The sequence below is a fragment of the Cydia splendana genome, chromosome 21 (assembly GCF_910591565.1).
Source record: "Cydia splendana chromosome 21, ilCydSple1.2, whole genome shotgun sequence".
In the NCBI taxonomy this organism is placed as follows: Eukaryota; Metazoa; Arthropoda; class Insecta; order Lepidoptera; family Tortricidae; genus Cydia; species Cydia splendana.
Window position 1 is genome coordinate 13,477,139 of NC_085980.1, and position 22,197 is coordinate 13,499,335.

Genomic DNA, 22,197 nt, shown 5'->3' on the forward strand with positions numbered 1-22,197 from the left:
AAAAATCGCTTCTGAAGGAGTATAATATGTACATAAGAAATAAATATTATAGGTCATGACTGGCGAATAGGCATAGCCATTCAGCGGGGTAATGTAGCCAGCCTCATGGGCACCCTTCCGCAGGGCACAGACTTGGGGGACCTTTCATAGGTGGGTATTTTTTCTATTGTTGGTTATACAGGGAAATGACTTTTTATAGTAACACGTTGATCTAGAAATCCTCGCTGGTCCCGGGCGACGTGGGGATTCATACTTTTATGTTTTCTTACGGCAAGACTCGGATTGGTCGCAAAGTTTTATCTTTTCTTTCCACGGGTTTAGTGGTTATACAGGGTGAAATATTAACCACCGCTCATACTTTGCGTAGTGACTTTATAGGTCATAGAGAACAACTTTTACTATGGGACCAATGCCGAAATCACGAATAAAAATTTGGCCAGAATGTATGACACAGCCAATTTTTTTTCGTGATTTCGACATAGGTCGCATAATAAAAGTTGTTCAGTATGAACTATAAAGTCACGTAGTGTATGAACGGTGGTTAAAATTTCAACCTGTATTTGAAATTAGTTGAGGTTGCTTGCTGTTCCAAAACAATAAGGGTTCGAAATTTCAACCCGAATGGTTTTTTGACCAATTATTTACATCTCTGTTTCGAGAGGTAGCTCAAACCACTTACGGGACAACAGATGACGTACACGAGACTTCATGGTTCTACTTGTCAAAACATTTTATGAATTACCTGAAAATCAAACCAGCAAGTTGTTTACAATAAAACAGACATATAATTTAGTTGTTTATTTTATTTAATCGGAATTTTAAGTGCATTAATAATTAAAAACCGTATTTCCAGATGGGGGTGCGTGTTTATCCTATTGCAGGCATAACATATAGTTCTTCCAACTGTTGATCATCCCAAATGGCATATGCATAATCTGAAAATGAAAAAAAAAAAAAAGTTATAAATCCAATTACAGGTAACGAGCCCGACACAGCTCCAATAATCGACATTTTCAATCATAATTACGCACCAATGTGTCGACACGGTCTTAAAATGTCGATTATTGGGGTGTTTACGCTAGGCCAATCAAAATAGATTTTTTCGAAAAATTAAATTCCCAGCAAGCTGAAAATCGTTAATTCATTTGGTCCTAAATGCGTGTAATCCGAGTTTGCGCAATCCCAGTAGGTGTGCTTAGGCGTTGTTTGGCAATCCAAGTAAAAAAATATCTCCTAGGAGGGATTTTGAACGGCGCGCCAAGCGGGACGTTTTGCAAACTCAGAATCCCATACAAAATGAGACAATGAAATGTGCACTGGGGGTACAGAATCTCAGTAAATAGCCTCGTGTAAACACTAATTTAACAAGATGACAAGCAAAAAACTTAAAAACCTAAAGTTGCCTGGGGCATCGTCCCCAGGGGCCTATTGCATAAAAAACTGCAACTAATATTACAAGCGGAACTCCTTTTCTAATTTCACTTATTAAATAAGGAGTTCCGCTTGTAATATTAGTTGTAGTTTGTTATGCAATAGGCCCCAGGACGCTTGTTGCGTTGCTGCTATAGACCGACCGCTTAAATGAGTCCTCGCCTGCCCGCCGCCCGCACCTTCCTCAGTCCCCTTAGTCGTCGTACCCCGGCGCCCCCGTACCGCGCAGGCGAGGACTCATTTAAGCGGTCGGTCTATAACTAATTAGTAAGGCAAACTCACATGCGAAGGTGTCGAACGCCGATACGTCGTAGCATTGTCCCATGTGAGCGATCGACCATACTGCAAAACATATATGTAAGTGCATACAGGTTGACTTAAAATTGGTTATACAAAACACTTGATTGTGTCTCAGTTAAGATTATAGTCCGTTTTTTTAGCATTAGAAAGACGGTAAGCGATCTTGACGTGTTACTAAAACGTATTATTAAAATACACTTTTTTTTAATAAGTTTCAGCTTTTTTTGAATACCTATGTAACAATCATAAATCATATACGATTATTTACATTCTTTTGCTTTCGTAAGTAATATAAACTCATTTTTAAAAGTGTTTTTCAATCATTTTAAATAAAAAGACACGTCCACATTGTTTACCTTTTTTCTAATACTAAAAAAAAAACGAAATACTTTGCTGTATTTAAAATCTCAACGAATTTGAGAGCGACGCAACGATACTCATTACTGAATCCAGGTATCTGGCAGATGTTCATCGGTGGAGAACAAATAATGACAACACAAATGACCAAATAATCTGACCATCGGTATAAATTTTTTAACTTGTGTGTACTTCACAACCAAACTTTGCTGCATTGCTAGAACTAGCGATGGTTTATTCCCTGATCCCTATAAGACAAGTTTACCTAGTTCAGGGCTCAGGACACTATTCCTAGGCTGTCTAACAATAGAATACTTACTCCTAAAAATGTAATAAGCTGCATTTTTTATATCTAAATAAATCATTTTTTATTTTCAATAAAGGCTACGACGGTTGCAAGTTTTAGAGTTTTGAGTTTGGTGTAGTATTAAGACTAATTATGTATTTAATCAGAAAAATAGTACATTTCGATGCTAGTGCGGAAAGTATGTCATTATTTCACAGTACCGACTGTACCGAGATACAGGCAAGACTCGGGACGAGTGAAGAATGACATTTCCGCACGTGTATCGAACGACGTTTTTTAATACAGTTGCGAAAAAGTAAGAAAAACAACAAGTAAGGAACTCGAAACTTACTGATTTTTAGATTTTTCTGGCAAAGCACTCTCATTTGCAATTGCAGCCTTCTCACAAATGTCTGGCGGTGTGAAATCAATTTCAAACTCTGACGGCTCGATTCGGAAAATGAATTAGATTTCTACTAGACTTCAACAAGTTACGATACGGATAATTTAAAGATATTTGTAAGATAGATATGTCAAATTTGACGTTTCCGCGATTCTGGAGGTCCTCTTGAACGATTTTGACAGGTTATGACTTAGATATCCAAGTCACATCTAGTCGATATCTAATGTAGATCTAGTTGATCTCTAAATCGTCTCAAGATCTTGTGATTATCACGAAATCCGAATAGGCCTGTGATTCACTCATTTTATAAGCAACTTTTTGAGAACTTAAGATTGGAAAACAAAGTCGTAAGTTCGATCTTTCGCAGTGAAAATATTTTTGAATTTTTTTTTTACAATTATGGCCTGGATGCGATTCCTTTAAGTAAAATTTTCGACATTATGAAGAAGTGTTTATAATTTTGTTATTATTATTGAACCCACTTCAATGAAAGATTTTTTTTCCAATGCATGTTCTATAAGACATAAACAATGTTAATTATAAAACATTGTACTATTATTACCTAAGTATCGTTATTTACGATTATTTGTGTATCGTATATTTATAAAAACAATATCCAAAAAACCGCTCTTCTTTGACAGGCGCATGACAGGCGCAGAAAGGCGTTTCGGCATTCCGTTCCATCCAGACAACTTATTAAGAACGGTTATCAAACTACACAACGGGACTTAATCGCATATTTAAGTTTTAAGATTTACCTCCGACGTTTCGAGGACGGCGTTGTCCCCGTGGTCTCGGAGAAGACTCAAAGAGTTTAAATCAGTGTTATGAACGGTTTTTCAATATTCAATATTAAAAAATAAACGTGTTATAATGATGTCTAGGTGAGTAATAAATAATAAAATATGAAATATGTATATTTTTCGGTTCTTATTTTTCTATTACATTAACAGTAGGTTTTTAAGTTGATCACGACATTTAAAAGAAAACTAATATTAATACTCATCAATTAAGTAGTCATGAATTAAAACAAGTATAAATTAAAAAAAATGGAAAAGTAAAAAGCACTAGTTCGCGAAAACCAACCAACGCTAAACAGCTACGAAAAGTATGTAGCACTTTTTGAGCAACTGTATTAAAAAATATGGACCCGGGTATGTCCTTAAACTACGCCCAAGACCACCAGTGGACGGGCAGCAGCGTCCCTCAAATTCGGTGTAGGTACTCGACTGCGATCGCCAACCCGCCTGCCAAGCGTGGCGATTATGGCATTCACCCCCCATAAAGGGGGAGGCCTATGTTCAGCAGTGGACGTGTTATGGCTGAGATGATTAAAAAATATGTTACCAGGCGTTGTTGTTGCGGAAAACAAGTGCCAGGACCAATTTTCTCAAATTTCATTATTGCATTAGTCCCAAAATTCAGCTACATCAATCACTACATATAAAACAAAGTCTCCCGCCGCGTCCGTCTGTTTGTGTGTTTGTTTGTAGGTATGTTCGCGATAAACTCAAAAAGTACTGGACGGATTTTCATGCGTTTTTCACGTATTAATGATTGATTGAAATTTGACTGGCACCTTGTGCAGTCGCCATCAGATTTATCGGAGCGGCCAAGGTGCTCAAAAATATCTGAACACGCACTCTAACGCATTTAAAATAGAGGCATGTTCAGATATTTGTGTATTTGATATATCTGATGGCGTCTGTACCTATGGTGGGCCGCTATAGGATAAATATTGGATGAAAATTACAGAATATAAATGACAGAAAATACTTACGGTCATAATTTTCCATGCAGTTCAAAAAATCGATGTCGCAGTAATTGTCGAAGGTTTCGTACGTGTTGTAAATGGTCTTACCACATAGTCTACCGGTGCTGTAATTATGAGCCATTTTACTTAAAATTGTACGTTAAGTATATTTTTTTAATTTGTTTGTTATATATTTATATTATGTTATTGAAGTGAAAACTTCTTTAGTGGCGCTGTGCACTTTTTGTGATGGGGAAAAAATGTTAAACTCGTGACAGGTCACGTGACCGTAAGATTCGTTAGACGTAAGACGGACACGTGACCTAATCGAAAAACTGTTACAATGTCATTGAGTTTTCACTTCTGCCGACACTCCCGGAGTGCAACCCGTTGTTTTTTTTTTTTTCTACTAAGTCATGTGACGAGAAAGGTATTACGAATGAATGTGGAGGGAAGTAACGGGAGAGGAAAACCGAGGAAAAGGTGGATGGACTGTGTGAGAGATGATATGAAACGAACGCAAGTGAACGATGAGATGACGGATTTTTAGAACTGTCTCGATGAGTATTATTTGCCTGTTGGAAATAACAGTCAGTGATAAAAGCTTGTATCAAAAATGAATTATTTGTCAAAAAAACTTATTTCGTTAAGAGCCCATCAACGTGCACACTAGCGCCACTGCTAAGTGATGATTACCTATTTAATTAAATTTAACGAATGATATTTAAAAAGGGGGCCGCTACGTACTGTATTTTGTATTTAAGTACCTTTTGAATACATCAAACTAGTTTTTATTTTGCTGGATTATTTGCTGGATACTTAAATACAAAATACAGTACGTAGTGGCCCCCTTTTTTAAAATATCTTTCGTTAAGTTTAAATAATCACGATTATTTTGCAGTGGCGCTAGTGTGCATGTTGATGGGCTCTTAATACTTTTTCTAATAAAAAAAATATTGATGCCCAGTTTCATTGTCCACCCCAACTCTCATCCATAAGTAGACCGGTATAGACATCGGTTACACGCTAATTTTGGCGTCAGTTCAGTCCGTTCGAGTTTTGACTGATGCCAGAATGATGGAAAATGGACACGGTTACACGATCAGTCCAGACTGACAACAGACTGATAAAATTACGACACAGTCGCCGTTTGGACACAGAACGCAACACAGTCATTTAGTCTTGTCTAATATGGTGACTGACGCGAGAATGACACGAACAGGTTACACGATCAGTCTCCTATCAGTTTTCTGTCATTCTAAATGGATGACGAATATTATCTAAAAATTTTAATCAGTCAGACCATCAGTCCATCAGTCCGCGTGTTACACGATAATTCTCTGACCAGACTGATGGACTGAACTGACGCCAGAATTAGCGTGTAACCGATGTCTACAATGTCTGCTAATACCGTTTCATGGGCGTCTATTGTTGCGCCTGTGAACGGGTTCTAGCAGGCGTTCTACATGACATTATAAGCTCTCCAAAGTACCTCTACTTGTTCGATCTATATCCCCACGCATGTCTATCAAAAGACCGGGATTAATAGGCCCAAATCCAAAAAAAAAATGTTGTGGGTGTAATCTTTCAGTCTTCTTTTTCTTCGCATTATTCCGGCATTTTTCCACGGCTCATGGGAGCCTGGGGCCCGTTCCGCTTCGGTCGGCTGCCGGTCCGCTTGACAACAGAACGAATCCCATGATTTGACGTAGGCACTAATTTTTACGAACGCGATTGCCATCTGACCTTCCAACCCATAGGGGAAACTAGGCCTTATTGGGATTAGTCCGGATTCCTCACGATGTTTTCCTTCACCGAAAAGGAACTGGTAAATATCAAATGATATTTCATACATAAGTTACGAAAAACTCATTGGTACGAACCAGGGTTTGAACCCGCGACCTCCGGATTGAAAGTCGCACGTTCTTGCCGCTAGGCGACCAGCGCAGCGTTATGGGGCCCACTGATTAACAGTCCGCCGGACGGTATCGGCCTGTCAGTTAGAACAAAAGACAGTTCCGAACAACTGACAGGCCGATACCGTCCGGCGGACTGTTAATCAGTGGGCCCCTTTAAGGGTGTAATCTTTCAGTACTTACTCGAATGCTTTGAAACAATAATGTCGTGTGTAGTCACAATCGTGGCTTAAAAATAATTTGGTCGTGGTCGTTACCGTGGTTGTCCCCTCGTCTGGTCTTTCAGCATATTTCATAGCAGATGGATACTCTCTCCTTACATTAGACCTATACAAAAAATGTTGTCTTCGGGTACCGCGATAGGTATTCATTATTTTTAGGGTTCCGTACCCAAAGGGTAAAACGGGACCCTATTACTAAGACTCCTCCGTCCGTCCGTCCGTCTGTCACCAGGCTGTATCTCAGGAATCGTGATAGTATAATCGGAAGTCGATAAACGAGAAGTCCCTATGAGAGCTCAAAAATGCTACGAGAATTCCGGGCTCTGCAGATAAGACATCAGAATTCCTGAACGTTTTTGATCCACTTACATCAAAGGTGATCCTGAATAGAGGAATCTTCGGTATGAATGGTGCTCCGATTCATGAGACTGAAAATTTAATAAAAAATTTTGCCTAAACACTACAAAATAAAAAAAATAAACGCAAGAAGAAAAGTGAAATTCGGTAGACCATACATATAATTTGTATGGCGTACCGAACTACTTGGATACTTTGGATGCTACCTACTATATGACACTGACTGTACGTATACGCGTAAGAGGGCTTCGGTCCTTCATTAGGTACACTGGCGTTCAAAAGTGCATGGAGATGTTTCAACCTTAATATTAAGGCATTACGGTCGACATATATCCTATCCATGCACTTTTGAACGCCACTGTACGTTGTTGGCGAGTGCCATTAAGGTATTGAGGCGGTTTTCCTCAAACAATTTGAGGTGCTGTTGGTGAGGTTTTCTATTTATATAGGTACCTTAGAGTCAGATGTGTTAGCTAGTCTCTTGTGTGGTTGGGCTAGCTCGCAAGGCTTCGATATTTTTTTGGTGCCTCCCTGTACCCGCCATACTGTTAAACACACTTCAAGTTAATAACAACACTTCGTTTAATCTTAATTTTTAACAAGCAGAAACGTCTGCTAACGATGCTACTAAGCTTAGAATAAATTTAAAAGTGGAAAAATTACTGTCTTGGGTGAGACTTGAACTCACGGCCTCTGGATCGATACTCTACGCTCTGCCATCTGAGCCACCAAAACCTCATCCATAGCCAGCAAATCGTTCCACCATATTACAGGTCAAGGGGACCCTAGCGACATCTACCTTAAGAGTGTTACACTTCTTAAACGGCTTCTTAGAGCGCTGGAGTATCGATCCAGAGGCCGTGAGTTCGTCTCACCCAAGACAGTAATTTTTCCACTTTTAAATTTACTTCATTTAATCGTTTTGTATGACGGATTTTGTTTCCTCGCACAACGTATCAGCATTGCGATACAAAGAGGAAATGCCGCCATCGCAAAATTCCTTGGTAGGATTAATCAATCCTACAATGCCTCAGGGCATATTATAGATTTAAGCAAATTATTAATTTAGTTTAAAGTGTCATTCTATGGAACTTGCTAACTATGTAAACAAAAGTCACTAGTAAATTCATCATTCAGAGACAATTTCAATATGGCGGTTTGCTTACATAGTTAGCAAGTTCTATAGAATAACACTTTAGTATTAAGTTTGGTTTACCTTTAATAATAATTAATTATATATTTCAGTTAGAACATAGTCGAAAAAAATTGGAAGAAGTATATTAAGTATAAATACTTAGTTGGATGGTTTTACGTTAGGTACTTAATATTTCGAAATTCATTATTTGGTTACAGGTTTGAAAATAAGTAGGTACTTACATAGGAAAGTAATATAAATTATTAGTGAATTCCTCATTTACTCATCAGATTTTAGTCTTTTTAACTAATAACTGATCTTACAAAAGAAACTTCAACTTCACCTCACATCATTTTAATGTTAAATTTTGAATATTTAATCTGTAATGTTACTTATTTATCCGATTTATATCTGTCGGATATTTTTGCTTATCTACTTACAAGTTACGACTTTTAATTAAAAAACATAATTACGATAACATAAATTGAACACTCACAGGTATTCAAATGTTGGAACTTTTTATGGCAAAAATCATTAAACTGTGCAGAGTAATCGAAATGTATTAGAATCTGCACAAATTATGGAACAAATCAAAGTATTTTATCAAATGTTTTGAGTTGTTTTTTTAGTAATCACACAACTATAACTATAACCCTAGCCGTAGTGCTGTATTGTATTGTATTGTAGTTCGGGCGATTTTCCGCAACTCGACGTCTTGCGCCTATTTTGCGTGATAGGGGGTGGACTAGTCTTGCCAGCCCAGCTCCTCGAGGAATCCTATCAGACCTTTGATGTTGAGTAGGACCTCGGGGAGGTCACTCGGGGATCCGAGATGTTTTGCCCTGTATGGGGCCAATCCGCTGCATTCCAACACCACGTGAGAGGCTGTTTCTTCTTCCTCCATGCATCCACGGCATAGGGGACTGTCTGTGACACCTGTTATAAAAAGATGTTTGTTAAAAAGTCCATGACCTGTTATGACACTGGTTACCATACTCAGTCGAACCTTTCCTAGTTGAAGGAGCGCCCTTGTGAGCTTACCGTTCATGCTCGGCATGGCTTTCTTGGCCTGTCTGCATCCAGTTTGGTTTAGCCAGTGTTCTGTGTGTAGTTTCCCTGTACGTGCCAGCAGCATTGAGCGTACCTTACTAAACGGTATCGGGAGGATCGGTTCCGGGCCAATCGCCCCCGCACCCGATCCTTGTCTGGCGAGCTCGTCCGCGGCGTCGTTACCTCGGGATCCACTGTGTCCTTTGATCCATTGTAAGGTAATCTTATTGTTCTGACATACCTCCATTAGTCGTTCGTGGCATTCGTGTATTGTAACACGGCTGTTTTGAAAGGGGGTAAAATAATAAATGAAAAGCTCCGGCTTGTGGAAAATGGAAACAGCCATGTTAACAAAATAAAATTAAATCAAAATTAATTTAAATAGACTAAATGGTGTCTTGCTGTAGGAAAGCTAGGAGGAGAAACAATTAAACAAATTTATACCTAACAAGCTTTATTAATCTAATCATTTACAGTTAAATGCTCAGTGATAAGCTGGGTCGCTTCACAGGTTCTAGTTATAAGGGATTACACCCATTAATTAAAAACTAAAAACTAAATTTCGAAATACCTAAGTTTTATGCACCAGAACTTTCAAAACTTCAAACTGAATAAAATTAAATTATAATTAACCATTTTAAATTTGTAGTTGGTGGCGGATGCCACTCAAAAGTTATGCAACAGACCGACCTCAAAAACTGCTGCTGGAACTGCAGCAGCGGGGAGCGTTCTCGCCTTTCCCCGGGAAGCTGGCCGCTAACCTGGTTGGAGCCGGCCGCTGCAGATGGCGTGGTACAGATCCCACAGCCTCATATTACAACTTCAAAACTGTGAGCAAATGTCAGAGGCAGAAAATACCACTAGACATAAGTTAAATATATCTCTATATAATCTTTGTACATATAGTAGTAAGTTTAGCATAATTGACACTAACAATTTTGTTAGTAAATACCATATGCCTATGGTGTTTTTGACTAAAGGCAAGTGTTGCCTTTCAAATTATTACAAAAGACAAATAGCTTTATCGCTATCATATTTACTTGACATTTCTGCCAAGAATTTGGCAGACAATTCTGCTCCTATTGAGCAGCCCAGTATGAACATGGAATTGGTTCCAGTCATAACCAATGATTTAATAGATTTAAACTAGGTGTTAAGACAAAAGATTCTGTCTCTGGCAATTTAGTTTTAAATAAATATAATGAAAAATACTGCAAACATGGAAAGTATATCCACCTGGTGCATCAAAATATTCAATGTATTAGAGGAAAAAATTTACAGATAGAACTTTTTTTGAATGATTTTAATATTGATGTTTTATGTCTTACTGAACATTGGTTAAATAATAATGAATTAATGCCCCAATTTAATAATCACCAGGCGGGAAGTTCGTTCACCAGACTTAGTTCCATACATGGTGGGTCATTAATTATATTAAATAGTCAGTTAAAATTTAAGGAACGTAAGGACATTGTATCCATGTCTGTTGAACGGACTATAGAACTAAGTGCAGTAGAATTAGAGCAATTTATTGTTGTCTGTGTGTATAGGCCGCCATTAAGTAATTTTGAATTATTTGAAAACATAATGGAATCTGCCCTACTTAAAATATCATCTTCTAGTAAGAAATTGCTTATATGCGGCGACTTTAATGTAAATATTATGGAAAATTCAACAATGTCTTGTAGATTATTGAATCTTTTTAAATCTTGTAATCTCAACCACATGTTTATGGAGCCCACTAGAGTGACTGCTACTAGTGCAACCTGTATAGATAATATTTTCACAGATATTTTTCCTATTGCTAAAAAAGTTATCAGCAATTTAGAATCAGACCACTTAGGTCAATTAATGGTATTTGAGGCATTAAGGAAAAATACCATGAGAAAACAAATAACTTTTGTACCAGTAACCTCGGACCGCGTGGAAAGAATGAAGCTAAGTTTAGTTCAGGCGCTACCCTTTTTGTCTTCCGATATGAGTCCTAATAGTATGTATAATTCATTCTTTCACACTTTTATGGATCATTATAATGCGATATTCACCTCAAAATCGGTCGTAGTTAGTGGTGCATCAGTTTTTAGTGAGTGGGCTACTGCGGACTTACATCAAAGAAGACGTGAACTGTATGCCTTATATGAGGAACGGCGGTTTAATCAGAGTGATGAATTTAAAGAACATGTGAAGGAGTATTCGAAGAAGTTTAAAGTAGATTGTCATATAGCTAAGCGAAATTATCTAAGTCAGAAAATAAAAAGTAGTTCCGACATTGTTAAAGCAACCTGGAAAGTTATAAATGTGGAGACTGGTCGCTCTAAACACACAATTAAAGAGCTTAAACTAAACATTGATAACAAAATTATAGATTCCAATTTAGAAGTAGCTACAGAATTTGAAAAATTTTTCACCGAGGTACCAGTATCCACAACTAAGGATTTAAATTCATCACCCTCATCTGCTGTTACATTATTAAAACATAACGCTCCAGAGTGTTGTGGAGACCTTCATTTTGAACATGTTTGTACCTCAGATGTAATAAAGGCGTTTAAATCAATTAATGTCAAAAAAACTAATGACCTCTGGGGAGTCTCTGTCCATGCTGTCAAATCCTTAGTAGAAATTGTAGCGCCTGACTTGGTAGTTATATTTAACAACAGTGTTGATTGCGGCGAGTTTCCTGATCTAATGAAACATACTAAAGTAATTCCTTTATTTAAATCTGGTAGCAGCTCTGACCCCACTAACTTTAGACCGATATCTGTGCTACCAACATTTAGCAAGATTTTTGAAAAATTAGTTCTTTCTCAATTAGTACGACATTTTAACGTTAATAATTTGATGCATAATAAGCAGTTTGGTTTTACACGGGGTCGCTCAACAACCGATGCCGGTGTTGAGCTAATTAAGCATATTTTCGATGCCTGGGAGGAGTCACGAGATGCTTTAGGTGTCTTCTGTGATTTATCTAAGGCCTTCGACTGTGTTTGTCATGAAACATTAATCAGGAAACTTCATTATTACGGAGTTAGAGGATCGGCACTGAATTTACTTAAGTCCTACTTAAATGGTAGAATACAAAGGGTCGATGTGAATGGACAGCGATCACCTGGGTCATTGGTCTCTATGGGTGTACCACAGGGGTCAATATTGGGGCCTTTCCTGTTCCTTATCTACATAAATGACTTGCCATTCCTTGTTAAGACCCACCATGATATAGTATTGTTTGCAGACGACACCTCACTTATTTTCAAAGTCAAACGACAGCAACAAGCTTACAATGATGTAAACAATGCCATTTCAAAAGTAGTAAATTGGTTCAATGTTAATAATTTATTGTTAAATGAGAAAAAGACTAAATGTATTAAGTTTGTCACTAGTAGTAACGTAAGGCATGTGCAAACAAGTGTCATTGTGAAGGATGAGGAATTGGAATTAGTTGATAGTACAGTTTTTCTTGGTATAACTTTAGATTCTAAACTCCAGTGGGGTCCCCATATTGCTACTCTTTCGAATAGACTGAGCTCTGCAGCTTTTGCAGTGAGCAAAATCCGTCAGTTAACTGACGTGAAAACAGCTCGATTAGTATATTTTAGTTACTTCCATAGCATTATGGCATATGGTATTTTACTGTGGGGCGGTGCTTCAGAGATAAATACCATTTTTGTTCTGCAGAAGAGGGCTATTCGAGCAATATACAAAATGAACCATAGAGACTCACTTAGAGATAAATTTAAGGAAATTGACATAATGACAGTGCACTGTCAATACATTTATGAGAATATTCTGTATGTACATAAAAATATTGTAAATTTTAGGAAAAATTGTGAAATTCATAATATTAATACTAGAAATAAACATAAGCTCGCAGTGCCCTTCACTCGGCTCCATAAAATTAAAAAATCATTCATGGGTAATTGTGTAAGATTTTATAATAAACTTCCAAACCATATTACTGAATTATCTATTAATAAATTTAAGAATTATGTAAAGCGTAAACTTATTTCTAAAGCTTATTATACCACACAAGACTACATGAATGATATTACAACGTGGGATTAATTGTTATTCGAAATGATTATTTATTTATTAGGTACATTTGATTATTGATGAGGAAATGGATATTCCGATGTAATACTATCTACTTCTTTTGTTACTTATGCTTTTTTTTGACATTTAGATTTTATTCTAGAAATTCTAGACTAGTATTTTTTTATACAATCTTTTTAATGTTTGACGATTCTTTTGTGAAATTCTTAGTGTTAAATTTGATATGTATAATAATCCAATTTTATTATGGAATAATATTAACATCAATAAATTGCTCTGATAATTAGATTAAGATTAATTACGATTCATAAGAGCTTGTTGCTAGGCCTACATGAATAAAGTATATTTTTGATTTTGATTTTGATTTCATCTTCAAATGAATTCCAAAAGAAATCGAAAGCTCTTCCAAAAAAATTCACAAGCTCTTCAAAAAAAGTTCACAAGCTCTTCAAAAGAAAGTTCACAAGCTCCCGGCTCCTGTAAACCGAGAAATGGATACATTAGCCGACGCCTTAATGGCCGCTAAAGAAAATATGAAACAATTAGAAATTTAGCTCACCGCACTGGAAGCTGTTAGGACCTCTGGCGGAGCACTCCCAACCCTCGAGCAGGAGTCAACTCTGTAAAGAACCAAAAACCTGGTTAAGGACGAACCCACAACGTTTCGCGCCATTGTGGAGTTGATCACACCTAAATTTCATTTGTACTTACTCAGTGGAGCACACCGAAGGACTCGAGCTGCTTCCAGCATTTCGACCAACATGGCGAATGTGTGGTCTCACCACGAATAGTACTCATGCGAGCGTGCGTCCCCGGAGGGGTCCACACATCAAAAGTGCATGTCATCTCAAAATGACCTCCTCATATGTTGAGTACAAAAGGCCAAAACAAAAGTAGGGTGCCAATCCCTTGAAGACACAAATCCTACGAAAATTCTGACTGATTTATTTAACAATTCACTCCTGAGCCTAAGAAATATATTTTATCAATAAATCTAATAAAGTTTCATTTCAGAGCCCCCTTTTTGGAGTCTGTAATTCCTATGTTTTATTTAACATCTAAATTCTCTCTTACCTAAAAAAACATATCTAAATCATACAAAGATTTCCTGGAGTGACAACCTAAATATCTCAAGTTTTAATTATTTTTACTCGTATGACAACCCCGACAACAGATAAGCATAAAGAGGTGCATCTGAATGCAACAGATTATGCAAATAAGTGCAACCAATCGAGTTAGTTTGGGATATTGTTAAAATCATCGAAATAAGAAAGGGAATTCAACCCAAAAATATTAATTTAAAATTTAAGAAAATGTCTACGTTACAGTATAAGTTTGGATGTGACCATATGGCTTTTTAGGGCCATTAAGACTGCTCTACTGTCGGAGAGTATGCGGATGGAGGATCCTGCTACCTTCCTTGCAGTGATGGCAGCCGCCGCGTTAATGATGCCCATGCACTCAGCCTGGAATACCGAGTTATGGGCTCCTAGCGGAGTGGTGATTGACATGTTCAGGTCTTCTGAAAAGGTTCCAGAGCCTGATCCGCTGTCTGTTTTGGACCCATCAGTGAAGATTCTCAGCTCCCGGGGATTGAGTCCTTCGTAGTTGTCGTCCTCAAATAATTGTATTTTGTACCTTTTGTCAAAGATGGCTTGTTTGTGAATTCGATCCGTGCCCGCCATGAGCACTGGAAATTCGCTGTATACTTTTTCCAGGCATGCCGTGTGAAGAGCTCCTGTGGTGTTAGACCATATATTGAGGGTTCGTAACCTTACCGCTGAGAGACTGGCCTCTTGTTGTATGTGTAGGTGCAGCGGTGAAAGGTTTAGCATGACCTCCATGGCTGCAGTCGGAGTGGACCTCGTGCAGCCAGTGGTGGCCGCGCATGCGAGCCTCTGGAGTCTTTGTAGCTTGTCTCGTACGTTGCCTAGGTTTGTTCTTGGCCACCAAACCAGAGCACCGTAACAGAGTAGGGGGCGGATTATAGTCTTATAGAGCCAAAGGGTAATTTTCGGGTTGAGTCCCCACCTCCTACCAATCATCCTTCTGCACTGCCAGAAGACTACTCCCGCCTTGTCTATGCGTTTGTTGATGTGATTGTTCCAGTTGAGTTTACTGTCGAGCGTTAGCCCTAAGTACTTAACTTCATCGGTCAGCTGTAGCTCAGTCTGGAAAAGTGTTGGTCTGGTAAAGTTGCCAAGTGCCCTTTTATTGGTGGTTGGTTGGGATTTCTGTTTTGGTGGGGTTAACTGATAGGTCAAAATCTCTACACCAGCGTTCTACGATCCGAAGAGCTGCCTGGGTGAGGTCGCATACTGTACTGGCAAATTTACCTGATATTAATATTGCCAGATCATCAGCGTAGCCTATTGTGTAGAAGTGTTCCTCGTTCAGTTTGGTTATGAGGTTGTTGACTACTAGGTTCCACAACAGAGGTGATAGAACTCCCCCTTGAGGGCATCCTCGCACCGCCGCTACGGCCTGCGGTTCACCTACATACCTTATTGTCCTTTGATTTAGCATGTTCATGATCCACTTTACTAGTCCGGGTTCAGCGCCGTGGCTTTCCAAGGCGTTCCCTATACTGGAAAAGTGAGTCTTGTCAAAAGCGCCCTCTATGTCAATGAAAGTGCCGAGGCACATTTCTTTGCCGTGGATGGCCCTCTCAATGCGGCTTACAACCATGTGTAGAGCCGACTCCGTAGATTTACCTGAGCTGTACGCGTGCTGGTTGTTGTGCATCGGTATGTTCTTTAGCGCTCGGTCCCTCAGGTCCCTGTCGCACAGTTTTTCCAAGGTTTTCAGCAGGAATGATGTGAGACTGATGGGCCTAAAGGATTTGGCAGCTGTGTAATCGTTCTTACCTGGTTTAGGTATGAATACCACATTCACATCTCTCCATCTCCTGGGCACGTACCCCCAGGCTAGGCAGGCTGCCATGATGTCGGTCACGGTTTCCTGGATGAGTCCTAGACCCCACTGTAGGAGAGCGGGGAAGATCCCATCCGGACCAGCCGCCTTGAAGGGATGGAAGCTGTCTATGGCCCACCTGAGTTTCTCAGCGGTGACGACTCTGTGCGCCATTTGCCAGTTGTTGTCCGTTGTACTGTATTCCTCGTCCTGCTGATCTGCATCGGCGAGACTTACGCATCCTGGAAAGTGAGTTACCAGGAGAAGGCGTTGGGTCTCTGCAGGGCTAGATGTGTATGTGCCATCGGGTTTACGCAGTGAGCCCAATTGTGATGTGGGCTTGTGCGCTAAGGTTTTCCTTACCCGGTTGGCGTGGTCAAGTGTTTCAATGCTGCTGCAGAAGTTCCTCCATGACAGGGATCTCCAGTACCGCAATCTCTTTTTGTACCTGGCCTTGGCTTCGTAGTAGTTATCCCAGTCCACCTCAGCCGTTGTGTTCATGGCCCTGTTGAAGAGTCTTCTGGTTTTCCCCCGGAGTCTCTCCAGTTCTGGGCCCCACCACTGGTGACCCTTTATGGCAGTCTTTGCCGGTGGTTTTAAGGGGCACGCCTTGTGGTAGCTGTCTACGAGGGTATCAGTTAAGATATTTACCTGCTGTTCTATCTGAGCCGGTTCCCGAAGGTCATCCCTCGGTGGAAGCCGGTCAAGGCTTTCCCCTAGGACCTTCCTAAAAGTGGCTCGGTCCGTTTTCCTGGGATTCCTCCGGGCGGTTGGTGTGTCTCTAGATGCTAGTAGATTGAAGCGAATCCATCTATGGTCTGAGCAGGAGGCCTCCTGGGAGACTTGCCATCCCATAATTAGTTCACTGACCTCCTCCGAAGCCAGAGTCAGGTCGATAATCGTCCTGCATCGTTTGTTTACAAATGTTGGTTCAGCGCCTATATTTAGAATGTTTAGATTAGTAGTCACAAGATATTCAACAAGTGTCTTACCTCTGTTGTTGCTGGTCTCCATTCCCCACAGTGGGTGGTGTGCGTTGGAGTCGGCCCCGATGATTATTGCGAGGCCTGATCTCTCGCAGTGGCTGACCAGTCGTTGTAGTTCGGCAGGCGGTGGCTCGTCCTCTCCGGGCATGTACGCCGAGGCGAGGACTAGGTCGCGACAGCCTGTTGGCAGTGGAACTTGTAGTTTAATCGCACACAGGTCTCTGGAACAGAATTCAGTGAGCGGTTGTGCAATAATATTGTTAGTAGTTAGGATACATGCCCTAGGGACGGCATGTACCGTGGAGTAGTAGAGCTTACCTTTCGTGTCGGACAGCCCGCGTATGTATCCATTGCCCGCCCATGGTTCTTGTAGGAGGGCAACGGCTGTTGGCAAACCTACCAGACAGCGTCTGAGTTGGGCCGTAGCGGCCACGCTGTGCTGGAGGTTTGCTTGGATGACACTAGTTGGTGTCCATGTTGTCGGTGGTGGGGGCGGCATCTTGCATCTCCCCTCCCTCCTTGAACATGTCGGCCAACCCCGACACTATCCAAGCCGACAAGTCCTCACCCTCGGATGATGACCCGGCTGGTCCCTCACCAGTGCCAAGGAGCTCATCCTCCGAGAGTTCGGGTATCGTCGGCTTGGGTAGAGGCAGGGGGGCAACTTTCTCCCCGGAGACAGACTTGCTCTGCTCGGAGGTGCCCGCGGCCTGTTCGTTGGGGACCTGTACTCCCGTTACCCTTAGGGTGGAACCTTGCAGGGTGGGAGGCTGGTCCAGGTATTTGCCTCCGGGACCCCTGAACCTGAGGTAGACATTGCCCACCCCACAGTTCAGGGATCTCCCCCTCTCCATGAAGGCGGGGACGAGGTCTTCGGGGATTGTGAACTCGACAAACCACCCCTGGTCTTGCCGTAGTATTTGTATAATGGACCAAGACCCGACCTTGGCCCATTCGTTCTGGTACCTTAGTCCGTCAGCTGCCTGACGGACGTCTTCCCAGGACGAGTTATTGATGTTGGGTATTAGGAGCCCGCACTTAATTCTCCTTGCCATCTCCGACTGGCGAACCGCCTTAAGGGAGATGTCTGGCAGGGTTAGGGCCTGGACACATCGCTGAGACCAGGCGGCCGAGTATTCGTCTTCTGCGAAGACCCTCAGCTGCCCCTCAGCGAAGATGGGCTTGCCCTTGAATTTGGGTGGCCTGGCTCCTACGAGGTTTCTCCTCGCCTCCTCCACGATTGCTTGGTGCAACCCGCGGAGGATGGCGTTGGAGTGGTCAGCGGTGATCTTCCCCGACTTCGCGTCAGTAATGACGATCGTCAGGTCAGATGCCGCTGCTTGTGCGTACGACAACGGTTGGCTTGGGCTCACTAGTCGCTGCTTTTTGTTGTCTCCTTGCGGGGAGAAGGACTCATCTCGCATCCTTTTAGCAGCGGCTCGTGCGAGCTTACCAGGTCGTCGTTTGGAGGGATCTGCGGCCGAACCCGTAGGGCTGTCGCCCGACGTTCCAGCCTTAGGGGGTAGGGTGGAACCTTTTCCCTTCGGCGGAGGCCTGCCAGCAGCAACCTGCTTGTTCGGCGCCGGTTTGGGTGCCGGCTTCTGGGAAGCCTGCACACCCACACCGGTTGCAGAGTGTGTCGGTGTTGGTGTGTTGTCCAGTTGCTGCTCTCGCGCTAGACGAGCTGCACGCCTCTGGTTCTTGTTTTTCTTCTTCTTCTTAGCCACCCCACCTTGACATTTAACAGGGGGGGGTGGGTTAGAGGAAGAAGAATTCACAGGTCTGGCAGGGTGAGGCTTCCCAGCAGGGGGTCGCTTCTTGGACCTTCGGTCCACTACCTGCCAGTCCTGGAAGGGGTTTGGGCCGGTCTGCTCCCCAGATGAACTGGGTTGCGGACAGGCCGGGGTTTCGGTCTGACGCACTGTCACTGGAACAGCTTGTCTCGCCTGTGTGGCTTCACCATTAGCGATGGACGCTGCTGGATCAGCTTGGGGTTTTTCGTTAGACCTGGTATCCATAGTTCGTAACGATTAACTTCATCCTCATCGGCTCCCACCCTACAAGGGCCCACACCTTGGGAACGCTTACTCACACATATAAAAGGTGCTTTCAGTCGTTAGGACACCGACTCGGGTATAGAAGTGAGAAGTTGGCTAGTTGCGCGACATCGGAAATATGTGAAGGTGGGACGTAGGGTCGTCCAGGTCAGACGCCCTCCGCCCGATTCACCTAAACGCACTTCCTCAGCATGGCCTTTCACCACCGCATCAGCAGCCGAAACTGCCTCTGCGGCCCTCTCACTTCTCGCCGTGAGCCCACCTACGGTTCCTCACTTGACCATTTCCCGGACTGTGGCTAGTAGCCCGGGCTACCGTTTTGCCCGAAATTAGGGCCGAAGCAGACGTGTTACCACGCGGGTTGGCAATGGCTCAATCCCCAGGATCCCGTCATCCTTGCGAAATCCACGAATGCCAGTCGCTAGTGACGTTGCCCAGGATGGACCGGGGGTGACAGACGGACCTTTGGGCAGGCCGGAGCCCACCCAAACTTCCCCCTGTCTCCCGCTCGGGGAGGTCATCACACCACTCCACCCCCACCGTAGTGCTGTAACTAGCACTATAAATACGTGCGTATGTCGGTTATTTATTTATTAAAAAAAAACAACGGGTTGCACTCCGGGAGTGCCGACAGAAGTGAAAACTCAATGACTAGTCCAAAATGTCTACAGCACTCAAATCAAAATCAAAAATATTTATTTGCATAAATAAGGGTACAGTGGGTTGTATACAAAGTTTTCAGTCTCATTCCTTATTTTACCATAATATGTGGTATTATCTATGAAAAGGGACCTTATTGTCGATGGCGCTTACGACACTAACATCGATGAGCACTAAACGTAGTAGTTTAAAATTGGTGATTCTGGCCCATTTTAGTTATTTTGATTTCCAATTTAGCAATTAAGTTTCTTTGATTACCACCACCATATTTACAGACTTTTACAAGGATTTCATGCATTATTTTCTAGTATGTATAAGTCCTTGAACTACGTTATTGCTTGTCAGAAACACGACGGTTCATTATTTTCTCGATAGAATCTTAAGTTGAAAACATGCCTAACACTGTCTTTATTTCCTTATGTTAGAAGTACTAGGACGAAAATGTATATGAAACTTACTTCAGTCGATAGCTTTCAAGTAAATCTTCATTATTGCTTGTCCTTTTATCGATACGTTAATTTTTTCATTCATCATTTGATGAATTCAACATTTTGCCTACTAAATTACACCCTACGCGGCAATACCTTGCGCCTATTCCTCACGCCAGTACGCCCGTGACCACTGTCAGCGTCGGACCTGTGCTAGTTTAGCGGACGTTTCATAAAATGGGTAATCACAGTATAAATATGCAAATATGTTATACACACAATGTTTTTCAACATACCTACTTACGAAGAAAAGCAAAATAATTCTTAAATACGGTGACATTTCAGACATTCGTCCGTCATATTGTCATTTTATAACAAGTTGGGCAGCAAAGGCACACACCCATCTAACCAATCCGGAATTCAGTCACGATTGATAAATTGTGTAAACATATTTTAAAAGGCTATAAAATTAATCAAATTGAATAATTTAGACTGGTCACATTTTTGTAAAAATCGATTTCTACTGGCAAAACATATTACTTTTTGGCAACCGGGTTTTTTAACCTTATTAGACCCCGCTGAATCCGAATTTGCCGGTTGCTTGATCGAATTCTTGACTGGAAGTGAGATATGTGATATTAAAGGTCCCTTTTTTTAGTTTTTCGTAAATAACTCGTAAACGGTGGCCAATATAAAAAAAATGAACTAATAATCTACACAAAAATTTCAATAAAAAAGATTCAGTACATTTTTAGCAGGGATCAATATTTAAAAAGATAATAAAGAGGGAAAGTTAATTATAATAAATTCTAAGGTTCCTTGTTTTTATTTTTTCGTTAATAATTTGAAAAGTATGACTCATAGCAAAAACAAATCTTACACATAAATCATCATCATCATCATTATCTCAGCCATAAGACGTCCACTGCTGAACATAGGCCTCCCCCTTGGACCTCCATACGTGCCGGTTGGAAGCGACCCGCATCCAGCGTCTTCCGGCGACCTTAACAAGATCGTCTGTCCATCTTGTGGGTGGACGTCCTACGCTGCGCTTGCTAGTCCGTGGTCTCTACTCGAGCACATTTCGACCCCATCGGCCATCTTCTCTGCGTGCAATGTGGCCTGCCCATTGCCACTTCAGCTTGCTAATCCGGTGGGCTATGTCGGTGACTTTAGTTCGTCTACGGATCTCCTCATTTCTGATTCGATCACGTAGAGAAACTCCGAGCATAGCCCTCTCCATAGCTCGTTGAGCGACTTTGAGTTTTGAGATGAGGCCGGTAGTGAAAGACCACGTTTCGGAGCCGTAAGTCATCACTGGTAACACACATTGATTAAAGACTTTCGTCTTGAGGCACTGAGGTATGTCGGACGAAAAGACATTACGTAGTTTCCCGAACACTGCCCAACCGAGTTGGATTCGGCGGTTGACCTCTTTCTCGAAGTTGGACCTACCTAATTGGACTACTTGTCCTAGGTAGATGTACGAGTCAACAACTTCGAGTACCGAGTTCCCAACAGAGACTGGGATGGGCACAACATTGGCATTTGACATAAGTTTCGTCTTGTCCATGTTCATTTTCAAGCCCACCCGTTGTGAAACTCGGTTGAGGTCATCGAGCATCATGCTGAGTTCCTCCATCGACTTTGCCATGACTACGATATCGTCGGCAAACCGAAGGTGAGTGATGTATTCGCCGTTGATGTTGATGCCAAGTCCTTCCCATTCCAGGAGCTTGAAGGCGTCTTCCATTACGGCAGTAAACAGTTTCGGAGAGATAACGTCTCCCTGCCTTACGCCTCTTTGCAATGGAATCGCCCTCGTGCTCTGCTCCTGTACTCGGACCGACATGGTGGCGTTATTATACAAACACTTCAACACTTCGATGTACCGATA

The 22,197-nt window shown here is 41.5% G+C and overlaps 2 protein-coding genes across 2 annotated transcripts in view; both read right to left on the minus strand.

Annotated features, from left to right (window-relative positions):
- LOC134801050 (uncharacterized) overlaps nucleotides 1-22,197 on the minus strand; it is a 230,117-nt gene that overhangs the window by 32,231 nt on the left and 175,689 nt on the right. The gene's annotated exons all lie outside the window — the stretch shown is intronic.
- LOC134801257 (uncharacterized) lies at nucleotides 786-8,608 on the minus strand. The gene is made up of 7 exons (XM_063773788.1): nucleotides 8,402-8,608; nucleotides 7,478-7,569; nucleotides 7,037-7,095; nucleotides 6,630-6,773; nucleotides 4,558-4,655; nucleotides 1,714-1,773; nucleotides 786-935 (listed from the first exon to the last, which is right to left on the minus strand). The coding sequence occupies exons 1-7, from the start codon at nucleotides 8,436-8,438 to the stop codon at nucleotides 868-870; spliced, it is 558 nt and encodes a 185-aa protein (XP_063629858.1). The 5' UTR covers nucleotides 8,439-8,608; the 3' UTR covers nucleotides 786-867.